This window comes from Heliangelus exortis, chromosome 3 (assembly GCF_036169615.1).
Source record: "Heliangelus exortis chromosome 3, bHelExo1.hap1, whole genome shotgun sequence".
NCBI classification, from domain to species: domain Eukaryota; kingdom Metazoa; phylum Chordata; class Aves; order Apodiformes; family Trochilidae; genus Heliangelus; species Heliangelus exortis.
The window spans coordinates 46583569-46607142 of record NC_092424.1 but is presented as its reverse complement, the minus strand read 5'-3'; the positions used below and the strand labels follow the sequence as shown (position 1 = coordinate 46607142).

Below are 23574 nucleotides of genomic sequence, written 5' to 3'. Positions count from 1 at the left end.
CAGTTATCTCTAGTATCTATTCTAAGTTACTGAAAACAGGCTGCTCTGAAAGAAAAAAAAAATGGCATATACGGTAGCATATGACATCTGACTATGCTATGTCGTTCATAAAAGCCTTCCTATGCCTTATCCACGTGTCTGTTTTTGCATGCAGCATTGAAGATGGACATTCAAAGATGATATAGTTAAATGGCCACCAAGAAAATTGCTGTGGATGTTGCAAAACAGTTGTCATAAAGATTCTGAACTGAGGGGAACAGTGAAACTCTGTTTTCAATATTGCTTCAACCATTGGTCCAATCCCATAAAGGGATTTTTTTTTTTTTTTCATTTCATTTTATGTAGGAAAATGATACAGGCACATTTGAAAGAAGACCATTTCAGAAAATTCCATGACTTATGATAAAGAAAATAATCTGTTTTTCTGCATTTTGACCTAAAAATACTACCTCCTCTTCCCCCAACTCCATCTACTGCTACATTGCTACACAATGTTAAATGCATTTATTATTTTTTTTTTAATTTCTTTATTTTTTTACCTGAAGAGTCTGCCACGTCACAGCAGAATGATGCTTTTTCATACTGAAAATTGAAGCCTTTACTGAAACTTTATTTTCCTGAAGTATTGGTTGTTTTATTTGAAAATATTGCATTTTATGATAAAAACAATAGAAATGGAATTTCTTTGATAGGTGTGATATTCAAAGTATTAGTTCCCTGTCTGGAAGATCAAACTGGTAATTTGAAAAATCAATTATCTTCACTAAGAGATGCTGGTCTGAGAAGCTGCAAGGACATGGAAAATTATAGTAGTCGTAAGTACCTGGGTTAGGAAATGAAGCCACAAATGAATAATTGAAGCTGCTGGCAGTCCAGATGTGTCTCAGGAAATGAGAGTCTGAATCTTCCGACAAAAGGCAAAGTTAAATGATAAAACACTTAAACACTTTAAAAAGCTTAATACACAATGATGGCCTCTAATCACATGGTAAATATATGAGGTTGCATCTGAATTGCAGTGTAGGTCACCTGCATTCTCGATCAGTTGTTGCACTGAGATTTAATAGTAAAGCCATAAGGGCAGTGTTACCAGAGTAAACACCCTCTGCAGTTTCTGTGGGCTACACAAATATACATTGTGTTTATGGTTCATCTAATTGAAGTTTTAACAGTCTGATATAAAAAAAAATACTATCTGTCTAGTTAAGACAATACTTACATATACAGCCAAATTATCCAATTGTTAGTGCTTATGTCCAGTAATGAAATGAATAAAAATTATTCGCACTGGCTTTCTGGTACCTGTGTGCCTTCTGCTGATGCTGTGCTCTAATGCGTGTCTGGGTCCTGAAGGCAATGGTGCCACTTTTGCTAAGCCAGTTGCCTTTTTCTTCATTGGTCTGCACTGTTACAATCCAGTTTTCATTCAGCAACCTTTAAGCTGTGGCTTTCTACTAATATAACTAATGTTTTCCTAGCATAATCTACTTCAGCAAATACGCTTGTCCTAAGGACATTTAATTGTTTACAAGTACTTACACCTTCAGGTGTGATGCAGGATATTTAAGTGCCTTAGCCAGGCTTATACAGGTATTCAGTGTCTTTATCAAAGGTCTTAAAATGGATGTCAGTTGTGTGGAGTTATACAATACAGTGATACATTGAATAACTCTTGGTAGGTTGGTTAAAAAAAAATACGTTCATTGTGTCCCTTTTTTTATTTAGAAGGCAAAATTGAGCAGGACATTGCAAAGAAAGAAATGGTAAGTGAAGTAAGTAACAAAGGCATGTTTGCCCATGATGTCTCTTTTCTCATACCCTTTTACCTTGGTATGAATTCTACCTGTTTTCTCTCTTCTCCCTTTCTGTGACCCTTCTAACCATTACATGGGAGAGTAGGGCACGCTGCTGTTGTTTGTGAGCTACATGTGCTAATTGGACAGATAGCTTCCAGAAGGTCAAACAGAACATTAGCCAATATATTTGTTACCACCGCTCATTCAGTGGAATATTAATTGAGATTTGCCTTCTTTACCTGGCTGCAGGTTTTCACAAATCTAGAATTGTAATTCTGTCCCTTTGAAACTCCATTATATTATTTTTTTTGCAATTGGCTATTGGATTCAAAAGTTACAGAAGAGAGAGTATATGTCTTTATAGAAGCATGATTAAATTATTTCATTAGAATACCAGGCTAAAAAGAAACTAACCATCAATTTAATTTTATTTCATTCCTTATTGTCTTTACAAAGTGGTGGTAATTATTTTTTAATTAGAGTGGAAGTAAGATTCCTGTCATATGTGTAGAGAGAATATGATCCCCTGAGATTGTGCCTACTTTCCAAGGAGAGTGGTGACTTTTTATATTACATTAAGTGTAATTGTAGCAGTTTGTTCATGGTACTAGATTTTCTGATGCAGTCTGGTCTCTTTGTATCTGTATTAAGGATCTAGGACTTGGTAAATAAAAATGCCATCTGAAAGGTTCCAGTTACTAATTATCAACATTAGTAGTCTTTTCATCACCCTAGTCTATAATGTACACTATTCACTTCTCGGTGTGGATAGGTTATTTGGTTTCAGAACAATTACTTTTGAATAAACCTATAGAGCTAGTACTCATTCATTTAAATTTATCTGTACAATGGGGAGAAAATTTTAGGAACATTTAGGAGTTTTATTAATAGTTTCAATATTAACTTCTTTCTAGTTACTAGGTCGAACAGTTTTTTCACAATTCCACCGTAGTTTATCTTTTTTCAGTTTATTGATAAACTTCAGGAATATATTTTTCATTAAATATTGTTTTATGGTGGCATCTTGGAGTCAAGACATCCATCTGTGGTATGGAGACCTCAGATTTTTTCAAACTTAACACACAGATGCATTTAGAGTGTAACTTAATCCCTATTTAATCGATTAAAACAATACTGTCAAGGGTTCTGTAACCACAGTGTGTTGTAGTAGATGTTGAAACTGTTGAAGTTTATAGGAACTACTTGTATGAAAAATACACAATAAAGAAGACCAGATTAGGGGGCTGCTTGTTGAAACTGGATACTTTCATTCCAGTGCCTACTCAGAATAGCATATGTAGCATAAAACTGGTAGAGGCACATCAGAAAATACTAGGAAAAAAGCATCCCAGTCCCATGCAGTCACATGTCTAGGGCATTATCCCCTTTCTGCTAGAGCCAGACCTTTTGTTGTGTTCAGAGTCCATACGCAGTAAATTGAGGTGTCAGATTAAACTCAATTGAGTATGACTGTGGATGTTACAATGCAAAAGGTGGGATAAATTATGCCTAATTTGACTCAAAAGCAGCATAACATCTAAAAGAACCACTTTTACTGTGCATGCCATTGTACATTCCTTTCTCTTAAGTAAAAAAGGCTTTGTTTTTGGGACTCTTCAGATCAGCAAGAAAATTATTATTATTGCTGATAATTATTTAATTATAAAAGATACTGTTTGTTGAATTTCCCCTGTAAGTACCTTCATGTTTCCTGCTATGCTTTAAAGTGGGGTAGGCTAAGTTTCTGCTCCCATCAGCAGTCTATGCAGATCAGCTGCTGAGTTTATAAGGACTATAAGAAGAGAAAATAATCATGATGACGAAAGGAAAATAGGTAGTTGGTCCTATTTGTGCAAGATAAAGAAAAAAGCTCTGCATCTGTCATGGGGATTCTTGGAGGATGAAGAATAAAATGAGCTCCAAAATCTGAAAAAAATAGCTAAACAGAAGATGTCTTCCCATGAAAAAAAAAAAAAAAAAAACCTAAAAATATTCCTGTGAACAACGGAAAAACTTAGGTCAAAACTTAGGTCAATCTTCTGTGTCTGGATGAAATAAAATATTTATATAATAAGAAAAAAATGGTATCTAGCTGAATCTATAATTGCATAAATATGTAGGACAGGAAAGCTAGCAAAATGCTTAAGTGATGTTTTATGGTCTAATTATACAGGAAGAAACTCAAGCACAGTTAGACAGTGGATGTCAGTGAATGACAATGATACTAAAAAGAATATGGGTCTCAGATTTCTTTTAAAAATGGCAAAACCAGCCCAAACTAATCAGCTTATTGAAGCGAAATTTGTAATATTTCTAGACACTTTGGTAATATGACAAAAATAATGGATCAAAAATAAACAATACTAAGCTTAAAAAAAAAAAGGGTTTAACATTCAGTACGAAAAGTCAATCTAGCTGTACTTCACCACATACCTGAGACATTACAGTGTCCAAATAATATCAACTCCTTTCCAAATAGTCTTTTAAAAAATGATGGCAGAATTTGCAGTTCATTAACTTTAGATACTTCTGAAGAAAATTCAACAATTTGCTCAAAAGAGGAGGCTTCAGAAAAGGTCTTAAGGCAAAGAGTGATGAAATTGATTAAAGTTCATTTCTTAAGTCACAGCTCAAATAAATGGAAAAACTGCTAAAGAAAAGCTTGGGGCTTGATGTGGGAAAGATTTTAAACTTGACAATGAAGACTAACAAAAATCAACATATGATTGCTAAACTGCCATGTATGAAGATGGCAGCTTCATTTTAAGAATTATTTTGAACTTAGATGGGTCCCCTGTATCTTCTAGACCTCAAAAACATGACGAAATTCTTCCTGCCCTGAATCTACATTCAGGATGGGTTGATTTAGCCCATGGTAACAATGCTTCATGAATTAAAGATGCTTTGTAAGAGCTTTAGTATCAGAAATAGCCACATTCACTAAATAGAAATGGTAATAGAAGCTCACAGAGTGGAAAGGTCAAAGTTTTGGGTTAGAATATTTCATATATTCTGGTCAAGATCAGTATATTTCCATGCAGAATTAGTAGGCATCAGTAACAGACAGTGTATCTTCCAGCTGTGCTTAAATTACTAACATGAACATAATAAAATCTCATAGCCACGTTTTTAGACACAAAATCATATGTCAAGGAAAAAAAAAGATGCAAACAAGCATTAAGTCTGGGTGGTTATGGAGACTGAAACCAACTATTTGGGGAACACAGATAATGACAAAAAGTTGTTTACTAATCCTGCATTTGCAAACATGAAGAACATTTCAAATAACAAAATCTATTACCATAATAGCATTATTACCTATGAAAAACACATCTGTCCCTCGACAGTCATAACCTACCCACTGTCATTATCTGTGAAGACATATTCTGTGGCAGCTCCTTTTTACTTGCATTCTACTATTTTGAATTCTGATATGAGGCAAAATTGACTTTTTTCACCAAGGAAAATTTTACTTCTCCTGAGGCACTTTTTAACCTGTATGCAAAGTAGACAAATGGAGACTGTTAGAACCTTTTCATCTGCATATAATTTGAATTAAACAACTATTCTTTTCCTACTAGGGTTCATCTTATAAGGGAATGATTTAAATTTAACATCTGATCTGTTGCCCTTGCAATAAAGGACAGATACTTGTAAGGTTAATACATACGTTCATCAGTAATGTTAGTACTGAGAGAAAGGGAAAAACACCTGTCTTGCAATAGAATAGATATTGCATCATGTCCTAAATTCTGCTAAATTCTAATCTCTGTAGGAACAAACTTTTTTGTTACTGTTTTGTCCTAACAATATCTTACACTATCATTTGTCATAGATTCGAATCTGAAAGAACTAAGGCAATTAGATAAGTAGAAAAAATATTCACATAAATGAAACTTTACATCCCAAACCAGATTTTGACAAGCTCTATGGATATGCCTGGAAGAAAGGAATAGAAGTGAAGTATTTGTGCGTGTAGGGTTTCTATATTTGTTTCTAATTATAACAAAGAAATTAATTTAAGTGCTAGTCTGGCTTGCAGTTAAATAAGAAAGAAGCATGAAGATAACTGATTATATGGAGTTAAATTTTAACAGAAGAGGCAGAACCCCTCCTATGTATAGAATGTATGTGTAGCTTTAAGAATGCTGAGTCTCCTCAGATTTTAAGATTTTTCTAAAAGCCCTATAAAAGCCATTAAGTCAACTGAGAACCCCACTCAGATATGCAGAAAGGCTTTAATGTATGGTTTCTGGTACACCATTTTTGAAAGCTGGTTAAACTACTGGTAAATGTGGCAACACATCAACAGATCTAAGTTGACTAAGTCTGTTCTATATCTTGCCACTGGCAGTTTAATATTTGTATAACATGTACTTTGCAAAATGCACAGATGGCCAAGTAGCAAATGGCTGACTGAGTACTTGTTGAAAGGCTCTCTGACAGCAGTGTCAGTTCATGTGACTAGTTTCTACAGTTATTCATAATAATACTCCTAACAGTATAAGAAGCTGCTTTCGTTAATATAAAAGTTAGGAAAATACCACTTAATTTTAATGTGAAATATAGCCATAAGAATGTATTGATTTTAGTGGAAATCACAGGCTTGTAATAGGCATGTTCTTTTGAATTACGGAGTGTTTTCTTTCCAAAATAAGTAATTGTATTCTTAAAGTAATTTGAGGAAAAAAGAGTATGTAACATGTGTAAAGACTGATTTTGGGGTAATCTTAAAAATTCATCATCTTATTGATAATTACTTGATAAAGTGGATAAAGTAGGTAGTAGCTTTTTAAGCACTTTCCTAACTTATTTCGGGGGGTTCTGATTTCATAACTTTTTTCTCATAGTGGTTTATTATTCACTTCTACCACCAAGAACCACTTGGTTCTTCAGACTGAAAATGTAGTAGGTGGGAAAACATAGGTAGGACATATGGGATGTGGACACTGGATTGTGCTGTTCACTCAAGATAGGGTAAATGAGGATGGGTAACAGGAGTGACAAGGAATCTACTATTACTCATCTCTTATATTTCCTCTACTTTTCCTCTTTACCTGTTGCTTTTAGTGTTCCTATTCCATCTCTTCAGATCTAGTCAAGTAATTTCTTACTGGACATAGCCACAGGATGGCATCTTTTGCACTTTTTAGTTAAGGATGATGAGGGCCCCTGTACTAACTGCTCTGCTAGATGAAGCCTCTAGCCATGGAAGGTTTCCAGGTGAATCCAATAGAGAGCTGAAGCATGACTTCATGAAAATTGGCAGCTAACTCATCACAATCTCACTTAAATTTCTGGATTTTTATAAGTTTGGTAAGAAATTCTAATACAGATCTAAAATGGAAAATTAGTGCCAAAGTGTTATTTCAGCAAAAGCATGGGTGGAGTCTCTCAACAATCAGAATTAGAATGCAATGATTTTATCTTCTTGGTTCAGTGTTTCATTCTTTAAACAATGTTCTTTCATGATCCAAACAAGTTTCTTCTTAGCTCACATGTCAGTCCAGTCTTTCATAGTCAATGTCTTTCAGGAAGTATTTCACCTGGATTGGCTAAGAGTTGTGATTCTTTTTTTTTAAAAAACCTAGAAAATTTTAGACACTGAGAATAAATCTCCTAATATCTTACAGTTTTACCAACTGTTCTTTACTTTGAAATACACAGAGATATGCCGTGATAATGCGTAGGCATGTTATAAAGATTTAAAGATTATAGAAATCAGAAAAAACTGTAATAAAATTATAGATATTATTGGTTTATTTCATTGATTTGGCATCCAAAAATACATATGCAGCCATAAATAATTTTATGGTTTCTTCTACATCAAGGAGGAGGACAGGCCAATAGGAGATGATCACCAAAGGAAAAGAGCTGATGCTGAGAAAATGATGTTTAAATATTTCAGAGATTTTCTTCATTCAGACTTGTCTGAAAGGATTCCAATTCATGCTCTTGGAAACTCCTTCATAATTGAGTGCCACTTCAAAAGTACACTTATGATCCCAGGTGAAACATGAATACAAATGTACTCACAATGAACGTGTATTTTTCTAAACATTAGATTGGAGATGGAAGAATTTCCACAGTCAGAAAAAAATTAGGAGGCTCCCATATTTAGTGCAGTTGATGCACAGGAGAGCCACGCCATGCAAAACTAATAAATCAAGGAAAAAGAGATTGTTTTTATCAATGACTGGAAGAAGGAGAGAGAAATATATTAACAGTTGCCACTGTTCTCTCTTTGCATTAAGGGAAATTGCTTGGCAATAGAAATTGGAAGAGAAATCTAAATGATACAAAGTAGCTACACCATACTCCAGCAGAGAATAAAAGAGAACTTTCTGAGGACAAAGTGTTGTAGAGCAGTTTGTAACACAGGCACACCTGGCTTATCGAAACATATTATCTTTTCCCCAGTCAAAAATAACAATTCTGAGGTGATAAAGTAGAGCAATGCTGCATTCAGCTTATGACTTTGAGTAGTGTCTCAAGGCAATAATGAGATACACTATCTTTGTACAAAATCACGTCTAGTATTTCTTTCAAGTTCTGATGCTGTAGAAGCATTTGTAATGTTTGGTGACCTTCTATCAGTAGTTTCATTCTGGGGCCTTAAAACTGATTTCTCTATTTTAACTTTTGAAGCTATGAGATGAGCTTTGATCTGTTGTCCAGATTTGTGCAACAGCCTCAGAAGCAGCTTTTGAGCATTAGATGTGGCACCATTTAAAGCCTATCAAGAATGGCACCTGTGGAGAAAGATCTCCCTGTTTCTTTTTTGGATGTAAAAAGCTTTTGTCTGATGCATGTTGATGGATTGAGTTCTTTTGATATTGAATGCTTGTGCTATTGATATTAAAGAAAAGGAATTAATGTGGAACTCAAGAGTACCTATTGGGACATCTTATGCTGCCTCTCCTGCTGTTTGAAGTTTCTCATTCAATTTCTGGTGTAGCAAAATCAGAACATGACTGTAGAATTGATTAGCCACCTATTCTAGTTTAATCAAATTAGGATCAGTAAAGGAAGGCAGAGTAGTACAGGTTATGTTGCTTATTACCAGTCAGAGTAGACACTACTGGGAATGTCTAATGAAGATTCTGATAACACTTGATAAGAGCTGTGTTTCCAAAACTTTACTAGTATTACATATGAGTTTTAGAAAATCTGTGAATATATCACCAAACACTATTATCATGCTATTAGTTTGTTGTGTTGGTATCTAAATGGCAAAATCTCGATGTTTTCTAATACATGATTGCTGGACTTGTCTTGATAGGTTTGTCTATGTTACAAGTATATAAACATATAAGGCACCTTTGGGCATACTAACTCCACGACCATGAGCTGGCTTTCATGGCTGTTTCACTTTGGCTTGTCCTCTGAGCATCAACTGTAAGTAGGCAGTGTTTGTGCCAATGCCTGGCTGGTCAAGTTAAGAGCTATATTGCATTAGATGGATGAGGACCTGGTGGTTGATTGTTCTGGTAAAGCTTTTTATGTCAACAAACAAGTTATATTATTTGGCCTTTACTCCTGCTGGGTTGAATATTTCTTCATTGCATGCTGTAATTTATTCGGCTTGTCTCATCTTGCGTTTTACTTGAGGTCTGTATTAGGATTTGGCAGCAGCTTCTGGCTCCAGTATACAAGGAAGTGAATGGTGGGCTTTCCTGTGAGAAAATCAGTGGGTTGGCAGTTGGACTAAGCTGCATTAAGCAGGTAGACATTGAGTTTAACACCAGTTCAAGAGGAGGATGAGGAAAAAGATATCGTCAGTGGTTAAACAAATATTTTCTTGATGCCACCACCTTCACGTCTGCTCTGAGATACTAAGATGCATTAGTAAACTCAATTCTGTGGATACACTGCAATTTTATACAAATATATTTTTCATTTTGAATACAAAGAAAGAGGATTTATTATTTTATTTGTGAAAAGTTGATCTTCAAGATGATAATGTGGTATTTTCAAGGAAGATTGCATTTTTTTAGGTGATACAGTTGATTGTTCATACAACTTTTGATCCCTATAGCTTAAAAAAGATGTTAAATTTTTTTGTGACAAAAAAACCCATAAAAAGACCTGGTTAAATTCCAGTCTTCCTGTAAGGAACTTGGCAGAACAAAAACAGAAGTTTTTTTTTCATTCTTCCCAGTTGTTGTCTAAATGGGTTAACGTGGTTTAATCAACTAAACAAATTTGATTACATTGTCACTGGTCAGTTTTGGTTTTTGTTTGTTTGGTTGGTTTTTTAATATTTGAATAATTATATACTAACAGAGTACAATCTCAGTCCTTGCTACTTTTAGGAAGAAAAATCATTAGTCGCCTAACATCCTGATTCCCTACAACTTAGTATATGTTCACATCTTTTATTTTCCATACAACACTTGATCAATAATATGATTTGGATAAATCAAGCTATATTTGCATAAAGAGAGAAGAAACTATGTACAGTTATAGATGTTCAATACAAATTCATCACTATTCCCATAAGAATCAATAATTTCTTCCTGTCCTACTCCATGCTTTTGTCATTCATGGAGGGCAGTACACTGTTCTAGTATAGGTACATGAGAAAGGGAAAGACCACTCTTCTTAATGTCAGTGACAATTTTTGTCTTGCTTAAACTGCACATGAATCTTTTCATGAAAGTTTTTTCACCAGTTGTCCTGTGCAGGTGTGTGTTTGGGTCCCTGAGTATGTATATAGTTTGACATTCAGATAGGAAATTTGGAAAATTCAGTCTTCGGTCAAGTTAATAGCTTTTTTAATCTGGCATCAAATAATTTTTCTTACTCATTTTCCTAATGTGCCATCACTGAAAAGTCTAAGAAAGTGGTTTTAAATGCCCACAAGTCAATGAAAGAAATATGGTCTCTTTTTTTTTTCTTTTTTTCTTTTTTTTTCCTTAATGACTTGTATCTTTCATCTTGTCACATAGTTCGATGGCATAGAGTTACAATAAATTAGTTTTGCAATTATCAAACTCTTGAACTTCTCTTTGGCATTAAATGAACCTCAGAAGCTGTTTATTGCTTCATATACTTTACCATAATGAATATTAGCCTTTAGTTAACTTGAACTCTAATCTTAATCTTTCTAGCTATGAAATATCACTAATATGAAATCCTAGCTATGGAATATTACTTGCAGTGAAATATTTTGGTAAGGTAGAAGATAGTATATATTTTTTTTTTTCCCCAATAAATAGAATGCTTCCAGAATGAGCTTTTTAGACATTAATTGTAGCAATATAAAATATAAGATAAAACTCATCACAAGGAAAAACATTTGTGTGCATTTTTTTTAATATATTTCACTTAGCAACATAGAATCACAGAAGCTTTAGCTGCAAGGGACCTCTGGATATCATCTGGTCTCAGCTTCTGTTGAAAGCTGGGTCTTAGATTTGTTTTTTCAGGTCCCTGCCAAGCCCAATCTTGAATATTTTTCAGGGAGATTCCACCACTCCTCTGGGCAACCTATTTCATTATTTAATTTTTCTGAGCGTGCAGAGTTGTTTTCTTGTATCCAGACACAATTTCCTTTGAAGCATTTTATATGTTTTGCCTGCTTATGAAGAGATATATCCATCTTCTGTGTAACTTTCTGTTAGGGACCAGAAGATGTGATTAGATCCTCCCCTGAGCCTTCTCTTCTCTAGGCTGAATGTATCCAGTTTCTAGAACTTTCTGTCATGACCTCTAATGATCTTCATGGACCTCTGCTAGACTCTCTTCTGTTTTTTCAGTTTTTGTCATGAACTGGGAGACCAAAATTGAACAAAATATTTCAGGTGTGTCCTAGCAAAAGTATAGTAAGTGGAACCCCTTGATCTGCATGTCTAATACCCTTACCAATCCAACCCAGGGCTTGTTCTGCCTTCATTGCTACAAAGGCCCTGCTCACTCAAGTTTAGAGCTGTTCACAAGAATCCCTAGGTTCTTTTCAGTGAAGTTACAACCCAGCTACTCAGATCCCACCCAGCCTGTACTGCTGCTTGGGATTATTCTACCTGATGTGCAAGACCTTACATTTATGCAATCCTTCTTGGCCCAGTCTTTCAGTTTGTGAAGGCTTCTCTGCATGGTGGCTCTTCTTCATGATGTATAGATGGTACCTCTCCTTCCAGTTTGGTATGATCCACAAACTTGGTAAGCAAGCATTCAATTCTATCATCCAGATCATTTGTAAAGATGCTGAACAATACCAGACTCAATACAAACCTCTTATAGGTATTGTACAAAACCTCCCTTTTTAAACAGCTGCCTAAGTGGCAGTGGAAGCATATTAGTCTAAAAGTTAAAACTATAAAATTTCTTTGAGATTTGGAGAAGCGTGGGATATGTACGTGGCTTGATAAATCAGATCTTTTCAACTGTCAGCAGGAACAGTAGGTATTATTCCTCTGATTTTTTCATTTTTGCCCTGAAATTATGGACCAGATATGTCTTCAGAAACTGTCATATTGCGGGTAGGAAGGTCCTAATGAGTCGTATAAGGAGAAATGCTAAACTTGCATGAGGAAAAGAGGTGTTAATAATGGTCATTCTGCTGTTAGGAAAGACTGTTTAACAGTTTTCTATTGTGAGAAATGTATCTCTGTATGAAAAGCAAAAAGCAGAAAAATTTACTTTGTTTCCTGGAGAACTTGACTCACCAAAATATTTTGAGACAGCTACTCACTGTGCATACTCTGTCCCAAAATTTAGTTTTTGCTCATTTGTTACTTTTTGTAGCAATTAGTCTGAATTCATGACTGGCATTTCTGCACTGTGACAGTCTGCAAATAGAAAACATAAAGAAGCCTGGTCTCAAAAAGCACTACTTAAAATCTAAGCATAGGAATACAAATCTATAAAACAAAATAGATTGGGAATTATAAAAGGTGAGAAAGTAAACTATACACATTTACTTTTTCTCGAGCATGCTGATGAAGTGACATGGTTAGAATGACCCAGAGAGGTGTGCATAAGAGAACAGCATTTGGAGTACAAAATAGGATGGTGATGGTCTCTAGTAATAACCGTAGGAAGGAAAGGAAACTATTTGCAGAAGGTAAACAGTATCAGCTCAATGCAGCCACTGTAGCAAATGTCTCAAAATCTACTTTTATCAGATGCAAACAAAAGGAACAAGTTGCCACTATGTAATAAACTTAGAGCTTAAACTCTTAACTTTAAATGTAGAGTTTAAACTCTTAAGTCATGCAAGGCATCATTTCTTTAGCACAGGGACAATTCCACTCTTTTCCCAAGAGGTGATATTTCTTTTTTCTAGGCAGATTTTAGGCTCTTTCCTGTCTAGATCATTTCATCATTTTGGACAGAGTTTCTCATCCTGATATTTAACAAGTCTCTATGGCTATAGATACCACAAAAAACATGTTTAAGAGGAAGGGAAAAACATCTTTCTTCTAGACCCTTTTCAACTCTTTTGTCTATTGCTGCATCTGTGGCTATACTCATTACTTCGATAGTTATACAGTGCGAGAATAAGGAGACCCTTAAGAAGGATAAGAAACTCTATATTGAGATAGAGACAGTAGTGACACGTACTTTGGATATGAGAGACATGATAGTAGATGAAAGTTATTCATGAAACTTCCTAAGAAGTACTTCAGGGCAAACCATATTTATTATTTTCATTAGTAACACTGAGAAAAGAATTGGGTTTGTATAATGAAATTTGTAAGTGACATAATGTTTGGAGCTGTTATTAAAACAGATGAAGACCACAGTGTCACACAGATGGAAGTGGAAGCCCTTGAGAACTGATGTAATAGAAATGGAATTAAATATATCAGGTCAGAATAGAAGATAATGCACTTAAAACTAATGACAAGAAATTCTGTTATTAGTGTAGAGCTCATCAACTGGAAAAGAGTTGTTGTGGCAGTTAATCAAAGGATAACTATGAGATGGCAATGTGATGTGGCCATGAGAGGATAAATATAATTCTAGGAGGTCTACCAGACAGACTGTGTTGTGTGAAAAAAAGGATAATATTGTATTTCTATTCACTGATAACATAGATTTAGTAAACCTGAATGGATTTCTCTTTCATCAGCTTTTCCAGTCACCTTGATTGTACAGAAACTTTTAGGATACCCAGCACTGACTTCTGGCAAGTAGTTCTATGAATCTATGACTTGCTGTATGAATACATAACTACTTTTGTTTGTTCCAAACTTGTCAGTCACTAGATTTTTTTTTTTATACCCTTTACTTTTATTGAAAGAGACAGTGGAAAATCTGTCCTTATTCATCCTCTCCATGAAGTAATGATTTTATAGAACTTCATTTTATTCCTCCTTAGTCATAATTTGATGGTTTATTTTTTTCTTGTAAAAGCTACTCCATACCTTCAGCCATTATCCTTCTCTGAACCTTTTCTAACTCTACCATATCTTTTTTTGAAGGTGGAAGATCAGACTAGGCATTCTATTTAAGGTGTGGTTTCTAACAACTGAAGTAAGGATAAGGCATAACAGCCATTTAGCAGGCAAGGTGCAAATAAACATATTTTTAATCAAATTTTCAAAGACTTTGTAGATACAATAGAAGGATATTAGAGGAATAGTATAGGAATGGATTTGATAACTAGGATCATTTTAATCCTTCTTCTTTGTTTGTTCCTGAATAAAGAAAAGAAAAAGTCAAATTAATACAAGTATGTTTTGTAGAAAATCTGTAAAAGTGCAGTAAAAAAAGGTCCACAGCAAATTTACTAACATGAGCTGGGAAGAGGAAAATGTTTGGTTTCATTTAAATGAGATTTGGGATTGCATTTGCTGCCCCTAATGATGATAGTCTGCAAGAAATGAGTAGGATTGTGTCTTATGTAATCAAGACAACATATTATTTATCAATAATTTAAAATGTAATAGAACAGTGGCTCCTAATATCTTACATAAAATAATGTTTTGAAGGATGTGTGAAGGTCATGTGTGTGAAAAATGTACAAAAATGATGTAGGTGATTTTATAGTAGCCTCAAATGAGCAGTGAATCATAGGCTTGCCTGAAATAAAAAATAAAAAAAAATTAAAGAAAAGTGAAAGTAGTGGCACAGAACAAATTGTTCCTCTGCAGAAAAATAAGTGTAGATTTATTTACATTGATTAGAAATGCTTTTCCTGGACTACTACTCTCAATTCTGCAGATACTAAGAAAAGCTATAGCTATGCATATCAAATGTATGTGTACTAGACCTTGTCTATATGTGACAGCAATATACAACAGGTCACAGTTTAGTAGTCCTCATATAAGCAGTTTCTAGTAAAGTACAGTGTAGGCATATCACTTCTGGACCCCTCTACCTCAGTCAGTGGAAAATTGTGTCAATTCTGAGGTGGCAAGTTATATTTAGCTCTGTAGTTTGCACAGTTAAATTACAGAATAGCACAAATGAAAGCAAAGTGTGCTGTAAGTTTGCATTCTGATCAATGGAAAGCTGAGTGTCTGTACTGCTAGAAACTCATGTAAGGGTCACTGAAGCCATAGAGGCAAACAGAACAATAGAAAATACTGGGTACGATTTTTGATCCTTGAAACTCTCACCTTCTTTTGAAAATGACACTTTCTGTGTTATAAAAGGTAGCAATTCATAAAGGCATTTTTGAAAAAAGAGATTTGCAGAGAATCTTAGGAAGTTCTTACCCAGGTGTACAGCTATAACAACAAAAAATGGCAAAAGTTTCTCAGGGAAGAATCAGTTCTGAAGACATTTGAGATTAGTTTAGCTCTCTTGGTCTCTTTTAACATTTGAGATTAGCTTTGTTAATTAGCTTAAACAATAGATTTTTTTTAATAAGTACTTGTAATTCTGTTATCTTCATGCCAATTGTTAGTTGCTGTTACTACTATGTTTGGCTGGAAAAAAAAAAGTTCCAGCATGAGCGTTTTGGAATCTTATTGTAGTTCAGACAACCTGGCTAAGCAATATGCTGACCAGCAATAACTCAGAGAAGGAACTAAGCAGAGTTGAATTAAATTTCTTCCTCCAAAGCAACAGAGGCAGAGAGAAGTCTGAGAGAAGACTTTCCTTAATTTCTTCCAGTGTTTTGGCCATCAATACTGAAGGGCTGGATGTTCTTCCTCAAAGGAAAGGATAGGGTGAAGGAGATCAGGTAATGGCCAGAGTGAGACAGTGGAGAGTGAAGAGAGTTATATGAGATGGAAACCAAATAAAATGACTTCTATAAAGGAAAAAATAGAAAAATATTTCTCAAGCAGAAATGTGTATTTGTCCAAGAAGTGGTACATCATGTGAACATGTTTTTAGTGTCTTATTCATGTTTTAAAATGCTGCAGAAATGGAGATAGATACTCTGAAGTATAAACAAGTTTTATGGGATAATCTAAAACTGGTTACCAAAAATAAAGCTGCTAACAAAACCTGTAGATGATTGAAAAAGTGCACTTCCAACATAACACGTGGAAGAAAGCAAATTATAATTTGGGAGAACACTGGTGTTCTGGTTTCTTATCTGTTTCTATTTTGAGCCATGTAAATTAGGCTTTTTCTAAAAATATATTACCATTGAACTATGGTTTTTTTGTGTTTGGTTTTCTTTTTTTTTTTTTAAGGTAAGAGGGCCACCACTTGCAGGAGCATTTAAGGAAAGACCAACGCAGCCCACAGCATTTCGCAAGTTTTATGACCGAGGAGACTTCCCAATTGCCCTTGACCATGATACTAGAGGGAACAAAATTGCTTGGAAGGTAAGTCATGGCACAGCTGTGACAGCCTGCTGAGCTTCCTGAAGTGACATCTCTCATTGTCAAGCAAACCTGACTTACCAGTAAACAAACACAAATAATTTCTTATTTCATGGACAATGGTGGGGAAACCATTAGAGAAAGACCTCTGAGTCAGCTGTCTGCCTTGGCTAACAATTAAATTATATGCTGCAAAAAGGATGATGACAGAGTTGCTTTGCCTTAGAGAATTGTATCCTGCTCAATTCATCTCTGTTTTTATGAGGACCTGGCAATGCCTCCTGTTTCAGGCAGTCCATCAAATGATGGAAGTGGCTGGATACAGTGAGCAGCAGCCATTTATCTCCCCCAGATTTCACCTTCCTGCAGGACACTTCCAAATAGAAGCTTTAATTACCTAAATGGATAGGTCAAGATTGCCTGCTCCCTGAAAATGCAGAGCAGAATACAAACGAAGGCAGACTCTCATCCCATAGCTGTACTCTCAGTCTACAGCATATGTCAGACAGCATAATCGCTGTCATACGTGCCCCTGTTAGAGGCTGACCTCCACTGCTGAAGCCATTACAGCTCCGACATTTCTCTGACAAAAGGTTAATTGGCTTCAAAATAAATGTATTGCCTAATGACTCCATTCTAATGCAGCTGTGTTTCTCTCTAAAAGGCTTGGTGATGTTATTTGTAAAACTTGCCAATCTTCTAAGTAACTATCGCAGACTTTTAAATTTAATTTGAGAAATGAATGCTGATCTTTAACCCACTCCTACTATTTAATTATTTTGGTTAGCAGTAATTTATTTATTTTTCTTTGTTATTGAACTACAATAAGATTTTGCGGGAACCAGTGATAGGTAAAGAAAATTATATGGAGGAGCAAAATATATCAGATTTGTAGAACGTTTTAAATTGTTGTCAAGGACATGTTACCAATTTTAGATGTATAGATACGTTCATTCAGCACAAAAAGGTGGGGTTCTGTAATCATACAGCTGATTCTACTTCTAATGAAGCCAGCAGGATTTAGACCTGTAGTGTGGTAAGTGGCACTATATAATGTGTTAGTAAGTAGATTTTTAAAGCAGTTTTTTTGTTTATTGAAGTACAGAAGAGAGATTTGTGCTAGTGTTTTCTTGCCCATAGCAGTGCTTAATCAGCACAAGGAACAATTAACAGATCTTTCAGTGAAAGGAATGTCTATCCAACAAGACCTAACCCATGATCAAGAATGATATTCCAGTGCAACCTCAGGCAAGTCTTCAGGCAAGCCTAGAAAAGCCCTTCCTCGACTGAAGCTCATAGGTTTATAACATAGGTCTGTACTCTTGTCTTTTGTCACCAGACCCAAAGGTGATTTGCACACAACTGCAAAAAAATGCAGAATTTAGTTTTTATCTAGAGGAATTATAACACCTAATTTCTCAAAATCAGACCAAGAGGTACAGACGGTTCACCTCATTTTAATTGCTATTTGATGCGTATACTTCTGTCATAATGACAAGCATTTCACTAGATGATGACAGTAACTGCTTGGTTGAAATAGGACGAGGAAACAGAATGAAGCTGTGTAAGGAGAATTCAGCTGGGACATTAGGAAAAGGTTCCTTGCAGAGAGGGTGGCTGGTCACTGGAACAGGCTCCCAGAGAAGTGGTGACTGCACCAGGCAGAGTTCAAGGAATGCCTGAACAACACTTTCAGGCCTATAATTTATTTTTAGACAGTGACACGGGTTACTTCCAGTTTGAAATATTCTGTGATTCTATGTCTTCTTGCTAATTTGCTTTCTACAAATGAACAATTCCATTCTTATATTAGCATGTAGCAGTATTCAATATATTTTCTCCTATTCCATACTACTTCATTTAGACACAAACCGGTTCAGACAGAGTTCTGTGGCTGGCACTCAAGAAAACAATACTGAGTTAGTAGAATTACTTGAGGCTGTTGTTTAATTTGGCATGCAACCATCATTGATTAATGTGCAGTTTAAATAGATGAAGCAGGCAAATGGGGGTTTTCTAATTCAGACTTTACGTTAGATAGTTTCTAAAGTCTTAGAGATTGCCCACTGCTGCAACAGGGTGATAATGTTCATCATTAGCTAACGTTTAAGGACGCACATAAATTAAGTTCTATATTTCTCAGTCCTTTTAGGAACATGTGAATAGTAAAAATTTACAACTTATATCTAATGGCTAATTTTTATCAGTTCATTGCACTTATCTGTAAATCTAATTAAATAAGTATTTTTTTAGAAATATGTTTTACCCACGAAACTGAAAAAAATATTTTCAAACATAAAAATTATATTAAAAAGTATGAGAAAATATGCCTAGGAAAAATGTTCTATGAAATCTCATCTGAACTATATTTGCATGAATCATTATTCTAATGGAAGGATAAAAGAAAATAAATGGTAACAGTGATATTTTAATCCTTCTGTCATAGCACTATATTAGTGTCTTATTGTGAGAGGGCTTTTTTGCTCTGTTTAGATCTAAAGGATACCATGGTTCATTTCACTCTTGTTTGTCTATCTAGTGGTGCATGAGAGAAAATGCAGGAGGGTCTCAGAAACATGATTTACTCTAACAAAAAAAAAATAGCACAGAATTTTCTTCTTTCCTGAAAAATACACAGTTGTTTTTTTATTTGTTTCTTTTTGTTTGACTGTTTTCTGTAATTACTGAAACAGAACAACGTAACCATAGTTGTTAGACTTTTTTTTTTTAAAGACTTTGAATTTCATTGTAATTCTGCAGACAGAATGCATTCATTTTGTCCTAGAAGAAACTGAAATGTTTCAATATCCATGAATTGTGTACCAAAAAAATACTCAAAATGCACGTAATTTTGCATATCTCTAATTTTAAACCTATGAATAATTTCTTGTAAAGGCTGACTCCATATAACTATGGCTGTGGATCTATATAAGATACAAATTTAAATTTCAGGAACTATTCAGAACTATTTCTGAATAACTAAGTGTGTTGAATATTTAATTCTGAAACAGTAGCACTTTGCTGTTGCTTTCATTTAGCTTAGTTATTTCTAAAATACACTAAATTTAGAAAGAGGCTTTCTTACTCAAAATTAATGCTATACATAGAGAAGATGAAACTGTGCAGACTGTGCAGTGTGTTGACTCTTTTTTAAAAAAGGACGAAAGCAAATTAGATCTCACTCTAAGATCACTACAGCAAGATGTGTCTTCTATGTGAATTCTCAGAATATGTCTTTAAGTTTAGAAAGGCAACTCTTTGAATACTCCTGTAAGATTGGCTATCTGATTGGTAAGACACCAAGCTGTGTGGTGTGGTTGACATGCTGGAGGGAAGGGAGGCCATCCAGAGGGACCTGGACAGGCTTGAGAGGTGGATCCATGCCAACCTCATGAACTTCAATACGGCCACATGCAAGGTCCTGCACCTGGGTCAGGGCAATCCCAAGCGTAATTACAGATTGGAGGGAGAATGGATTTCGAACAGCCCTGAGTAAAAGGAGTTCAGCATGCTGGTTGATGAGAAACTCAACATGAGCCAGCAATATATGCTTGCAGCCCAGAGAGCCAGCTGTATCCAAGGCTGCATCAAAAAAAGCGTGACCAGCAGGTCCAGGGAGGTGATTCTCCCCCTCTACTCCACTTTCACGAGACCCCACCTGAAATACTGTGTTCAGTGCTGGGTTCCCCAACACAGGAGAGACAGGGAGCTCTTGGAGTGTGTCCAAAGGGGGGCCATGAAGAGGATCAGAGGACTGTAGCACCTCTCCTGTGAAGACAGGCTGAGAAAGTTGTGGTTGTTCAGCCTGGAGAAGAGAAGGCTCCAGGGAGAACCTTCCAGTACGTGAAGGGGACTACAGAAAGCTGGGGAGAGACTTTCTATAAGGGAAGAGATTTTCAGTATACCTGTACTGATATCATGTAAGGTAATGTATTCAAACTGAAAGAGGGCAGATTTAGATTAGAAATTAGAAAAAGATTCTTTAGTGTGAGGGTGGTAAGACCCTGGAACAGGTTGCCCAGGGAAATTCTGGATGCTTCCTCTCTGGATATGTTTAAGGCTAGACTGGATGGGGCTTTGAAAAAGGTCTAGTGGGCAGTATCCCTGCCCATGCAGAGGAGGTAGAACTAGATGATCTTTAGGGTCCCTTCCAACACCAACTGTTCCATGATTCTATGATTATTGCAAGTTCAAACAAAACTTTTTGGACCTAGTGCAAAAAAACATTAACAGGTAAAATATGCTTACAACTTAGAAATCATTATATTCAGAAACAGGATACTGAACCTGGTTTTAAAGAATACCATCCAGAGGAAAAAAAAATTAAGAATTAAAAAGCTCTGATAATACCAAAACAAATAACCACGAGGTAGAAGCTGTAATCATTTTTATTTGTAAAAGAAGATGACCTGGCTTGTTTTTCCTAATATTTGTATTCAAAACAGAGAAAAGTTGTCCTCTTGTCATTGTCCAAAGATGAATATAAAGAATTACTGGATTATTATGTATGTAGCAAGAAACCCACCGTCTTTGTAACTCACTACACAATTTTTTTGCTTTGATCAAAATTAAAGTGAAAGAATCCATACAAAATTAATTCCAGACTTTTCATCCCCATTCAGAGGATCTACTGGCAGTCAGAAAATTCTCTGCTAAATGGTATGTGCTTAATATAATATTGTAATCTCTAATTAAAATCCCTGGTTTGTTTTTATGTTCCCTCAGTGGTCATTAAATAGAACTATACAGATGCCTTAAAATTCCTGCAAATATATAATACTCATATTTTCTGATAAAGTAATAGCTTTTGAGATCTAGATAAACTACTTCTTTGGTTAAGTTATTCAACAAATGTTCAAGGGTCTTTCCAAATCTGAAGCATTTATTTTTGTCTACTAACAGAGAATAAATAATAATGGTGTGGCTTATCAAATATGAAAGATTGGAACATAAATTGTTGTTTATTTAGAACTAGGTATCAGTAGAACATTATCTTTTTGGAAAAAGAATGTATTTAAATACTTAAAAACCCTTTGACTGCTTATGTGGACTACTTATGCAGTTCTCTTTTAGCCTATGTATTTTCCAATTTTATTTCAAAATGTAGCAAGATATTCTTTTGCACAATCTCATACAAAGCTACTAATAATGAAAGCTCATAGTTCAGGTCTGAAGAGGACTTCCATTTTAAAATATACATTAGTGAATTAAAAAAGGTCAGAATGCAATTAAACTTTTGACTAAGAAAGTTGATGAAATCGAGAAAGTATTTCTGAATTATTAACATTAGTTTATATAAAATTCTGAGCCGCTATGATTAAGCTGGTTCCCATAGCTAGCACCACTAAACATCTTTTTTTTTTTTTTCCTTTTTGTTTGGTTTGGGTTTTTTATGGTTTTGGTTTTGGGCTTTGTTTTAGGGTTTTTATTTACCTAATATAACTGTTTAATTTTTTTTCCTTTTCCTTGAAGTGCAACCTTTTTTTGCTTGCTTGAGAGATAGGTTTAAAGCTAGAGAAAGTATATTTTTTAATGTTAACTGATATAGTTGGGACATGAGTTTTTACTTACAGAGCTTTCAAGTCATGTTTCTCAGTATTCTTCATTTCTGTGGCATTGTCTTGCTATGAAACCACATGGATAGACACTTACTCTGTTAGTCCCTGTATAGTATTAAGTAAACTTAGGTAATGCTTCCCAAAGGACAAATCCACAAACAAACTAAAAATTGTTGGAAGGAACTAATTTACACTGTAGAATGATCCCATCATTATACTAAAGTCTCGCAATTTATAGAGGTGAGATATAATTCTAGAAGTTAAGTAGGTTTAATGGCTTATTGCTGAAGAAGAAGGTCCAACCTTTACCTCTTCTGCCCTGTAATTCTAAGGTATATGGGGCACTGTCATGGGTGCTTATCAGAGCCCTCTGTGAGTAAATTAATCTCATAAACTCAGGGAAAAAGGTGCATGCTTTTTTTTCTAGATTAGCAACAAGTTTACAGTCCTGTGAACTTTGATTTTTAAGAAAAGGGTTTATGAGGGCAGGGGCTGTGCATTGGTAATGGAGAGAGAAAGAGTAATGGAGTACGGTGATGAAGACAGAGCTGAAAGATCTCAATACCTTTTTACTTTCAAAAGCAATGAACTGCTTAGATTAGTTGAGCTGCTCATGGAATGCAACCTCATATCTGAAAACAAAGAGAACAACCTGCCTATGAAAAATGCTTTTCTTTTAGATTTATTTAATAGAGCTTTATTCTGCTTCCATTCTTTCCTAACTATGTTTTGTGTCTTCTTAATAAAACCTTGATGTGACACTATCATCTTGAAGAAAACTTGCAAATACTCCACAAATGTTTAGCTGAATTAATTGCTTTTGCAAGATTATGTACAAAGAGGAGTGACCATGTATTGTGCTTAGGCACAGTAGGTAAGGCACAGAGTGATGTTAGTTTCTACTTTATTTAATATCTTCATTAATATTTTAAGAAATAGTTCATAATTTTCTTCTGCAATAGACTTCTGATTATCTTCCCCAGAGGTCTCCTCTTTTTAAACCATTTTAGTGATCCTTTTTAGGCCTGTGTCCAACACAATTGTGTTGGTATAACAGAAAATTGCTGCGTGGGTTTAAGAGAACACAACTGAAAGTAAGAATTTCTTAAGACAGAAATAATATATAATAATTTAGAGATACTAGAAATACAAGTTGAGGTAAAGGAATAAAGTCTAGGAGAAACAAATTTTAAATGTTACCTCTGGGAAAAAATACATTATATTAGCATATTTAGTATAAAGGAATAATTTGGAAAATAATAATTTTGGTTTTTAAAGGACAGGAAAAACCTCAGTTTTCCATGGATAGTAATATAACAAAGCTGAGATGCAACATGGTAGCAAGGAAGAATTATTCACTTTTAAACTAAAAATGTAGCAATAACTTTTAAATCATCACGAATCAAACTTTTAGTAATAAGTAAAAATTACAAGCAAAAATGATGTGCACGTGTTTTTTTTCTTGTGACTGCAGTTTTTAACAGCCTC

The 23574-nt window shown here is 34.9% G+C and overlaps 1 protein-coding gene across 2 annotated transcripts in view; it reads left to right on the top strand.

Annotated features, from left to right (window-relative positions):
• PACRG (parkin coregulated) overlaps positions 1-23574 on the top strand; it is a 212858-nt gene that overhangs the window by 31707 nt on the left and 157577 nt on the right. For both annotated transcript variants that reach the window (XM_071740465.1, XM_071740464.1), the window contains exon 3: positions 16397-16531. In XM_071740465.1, the coding sequence (XP_071596566.1) occupies positions 16397-16531 (135 nt within the window). The remainder of the gene's footprint in view (positions 1-16396; positions 16532-23574) is intronic.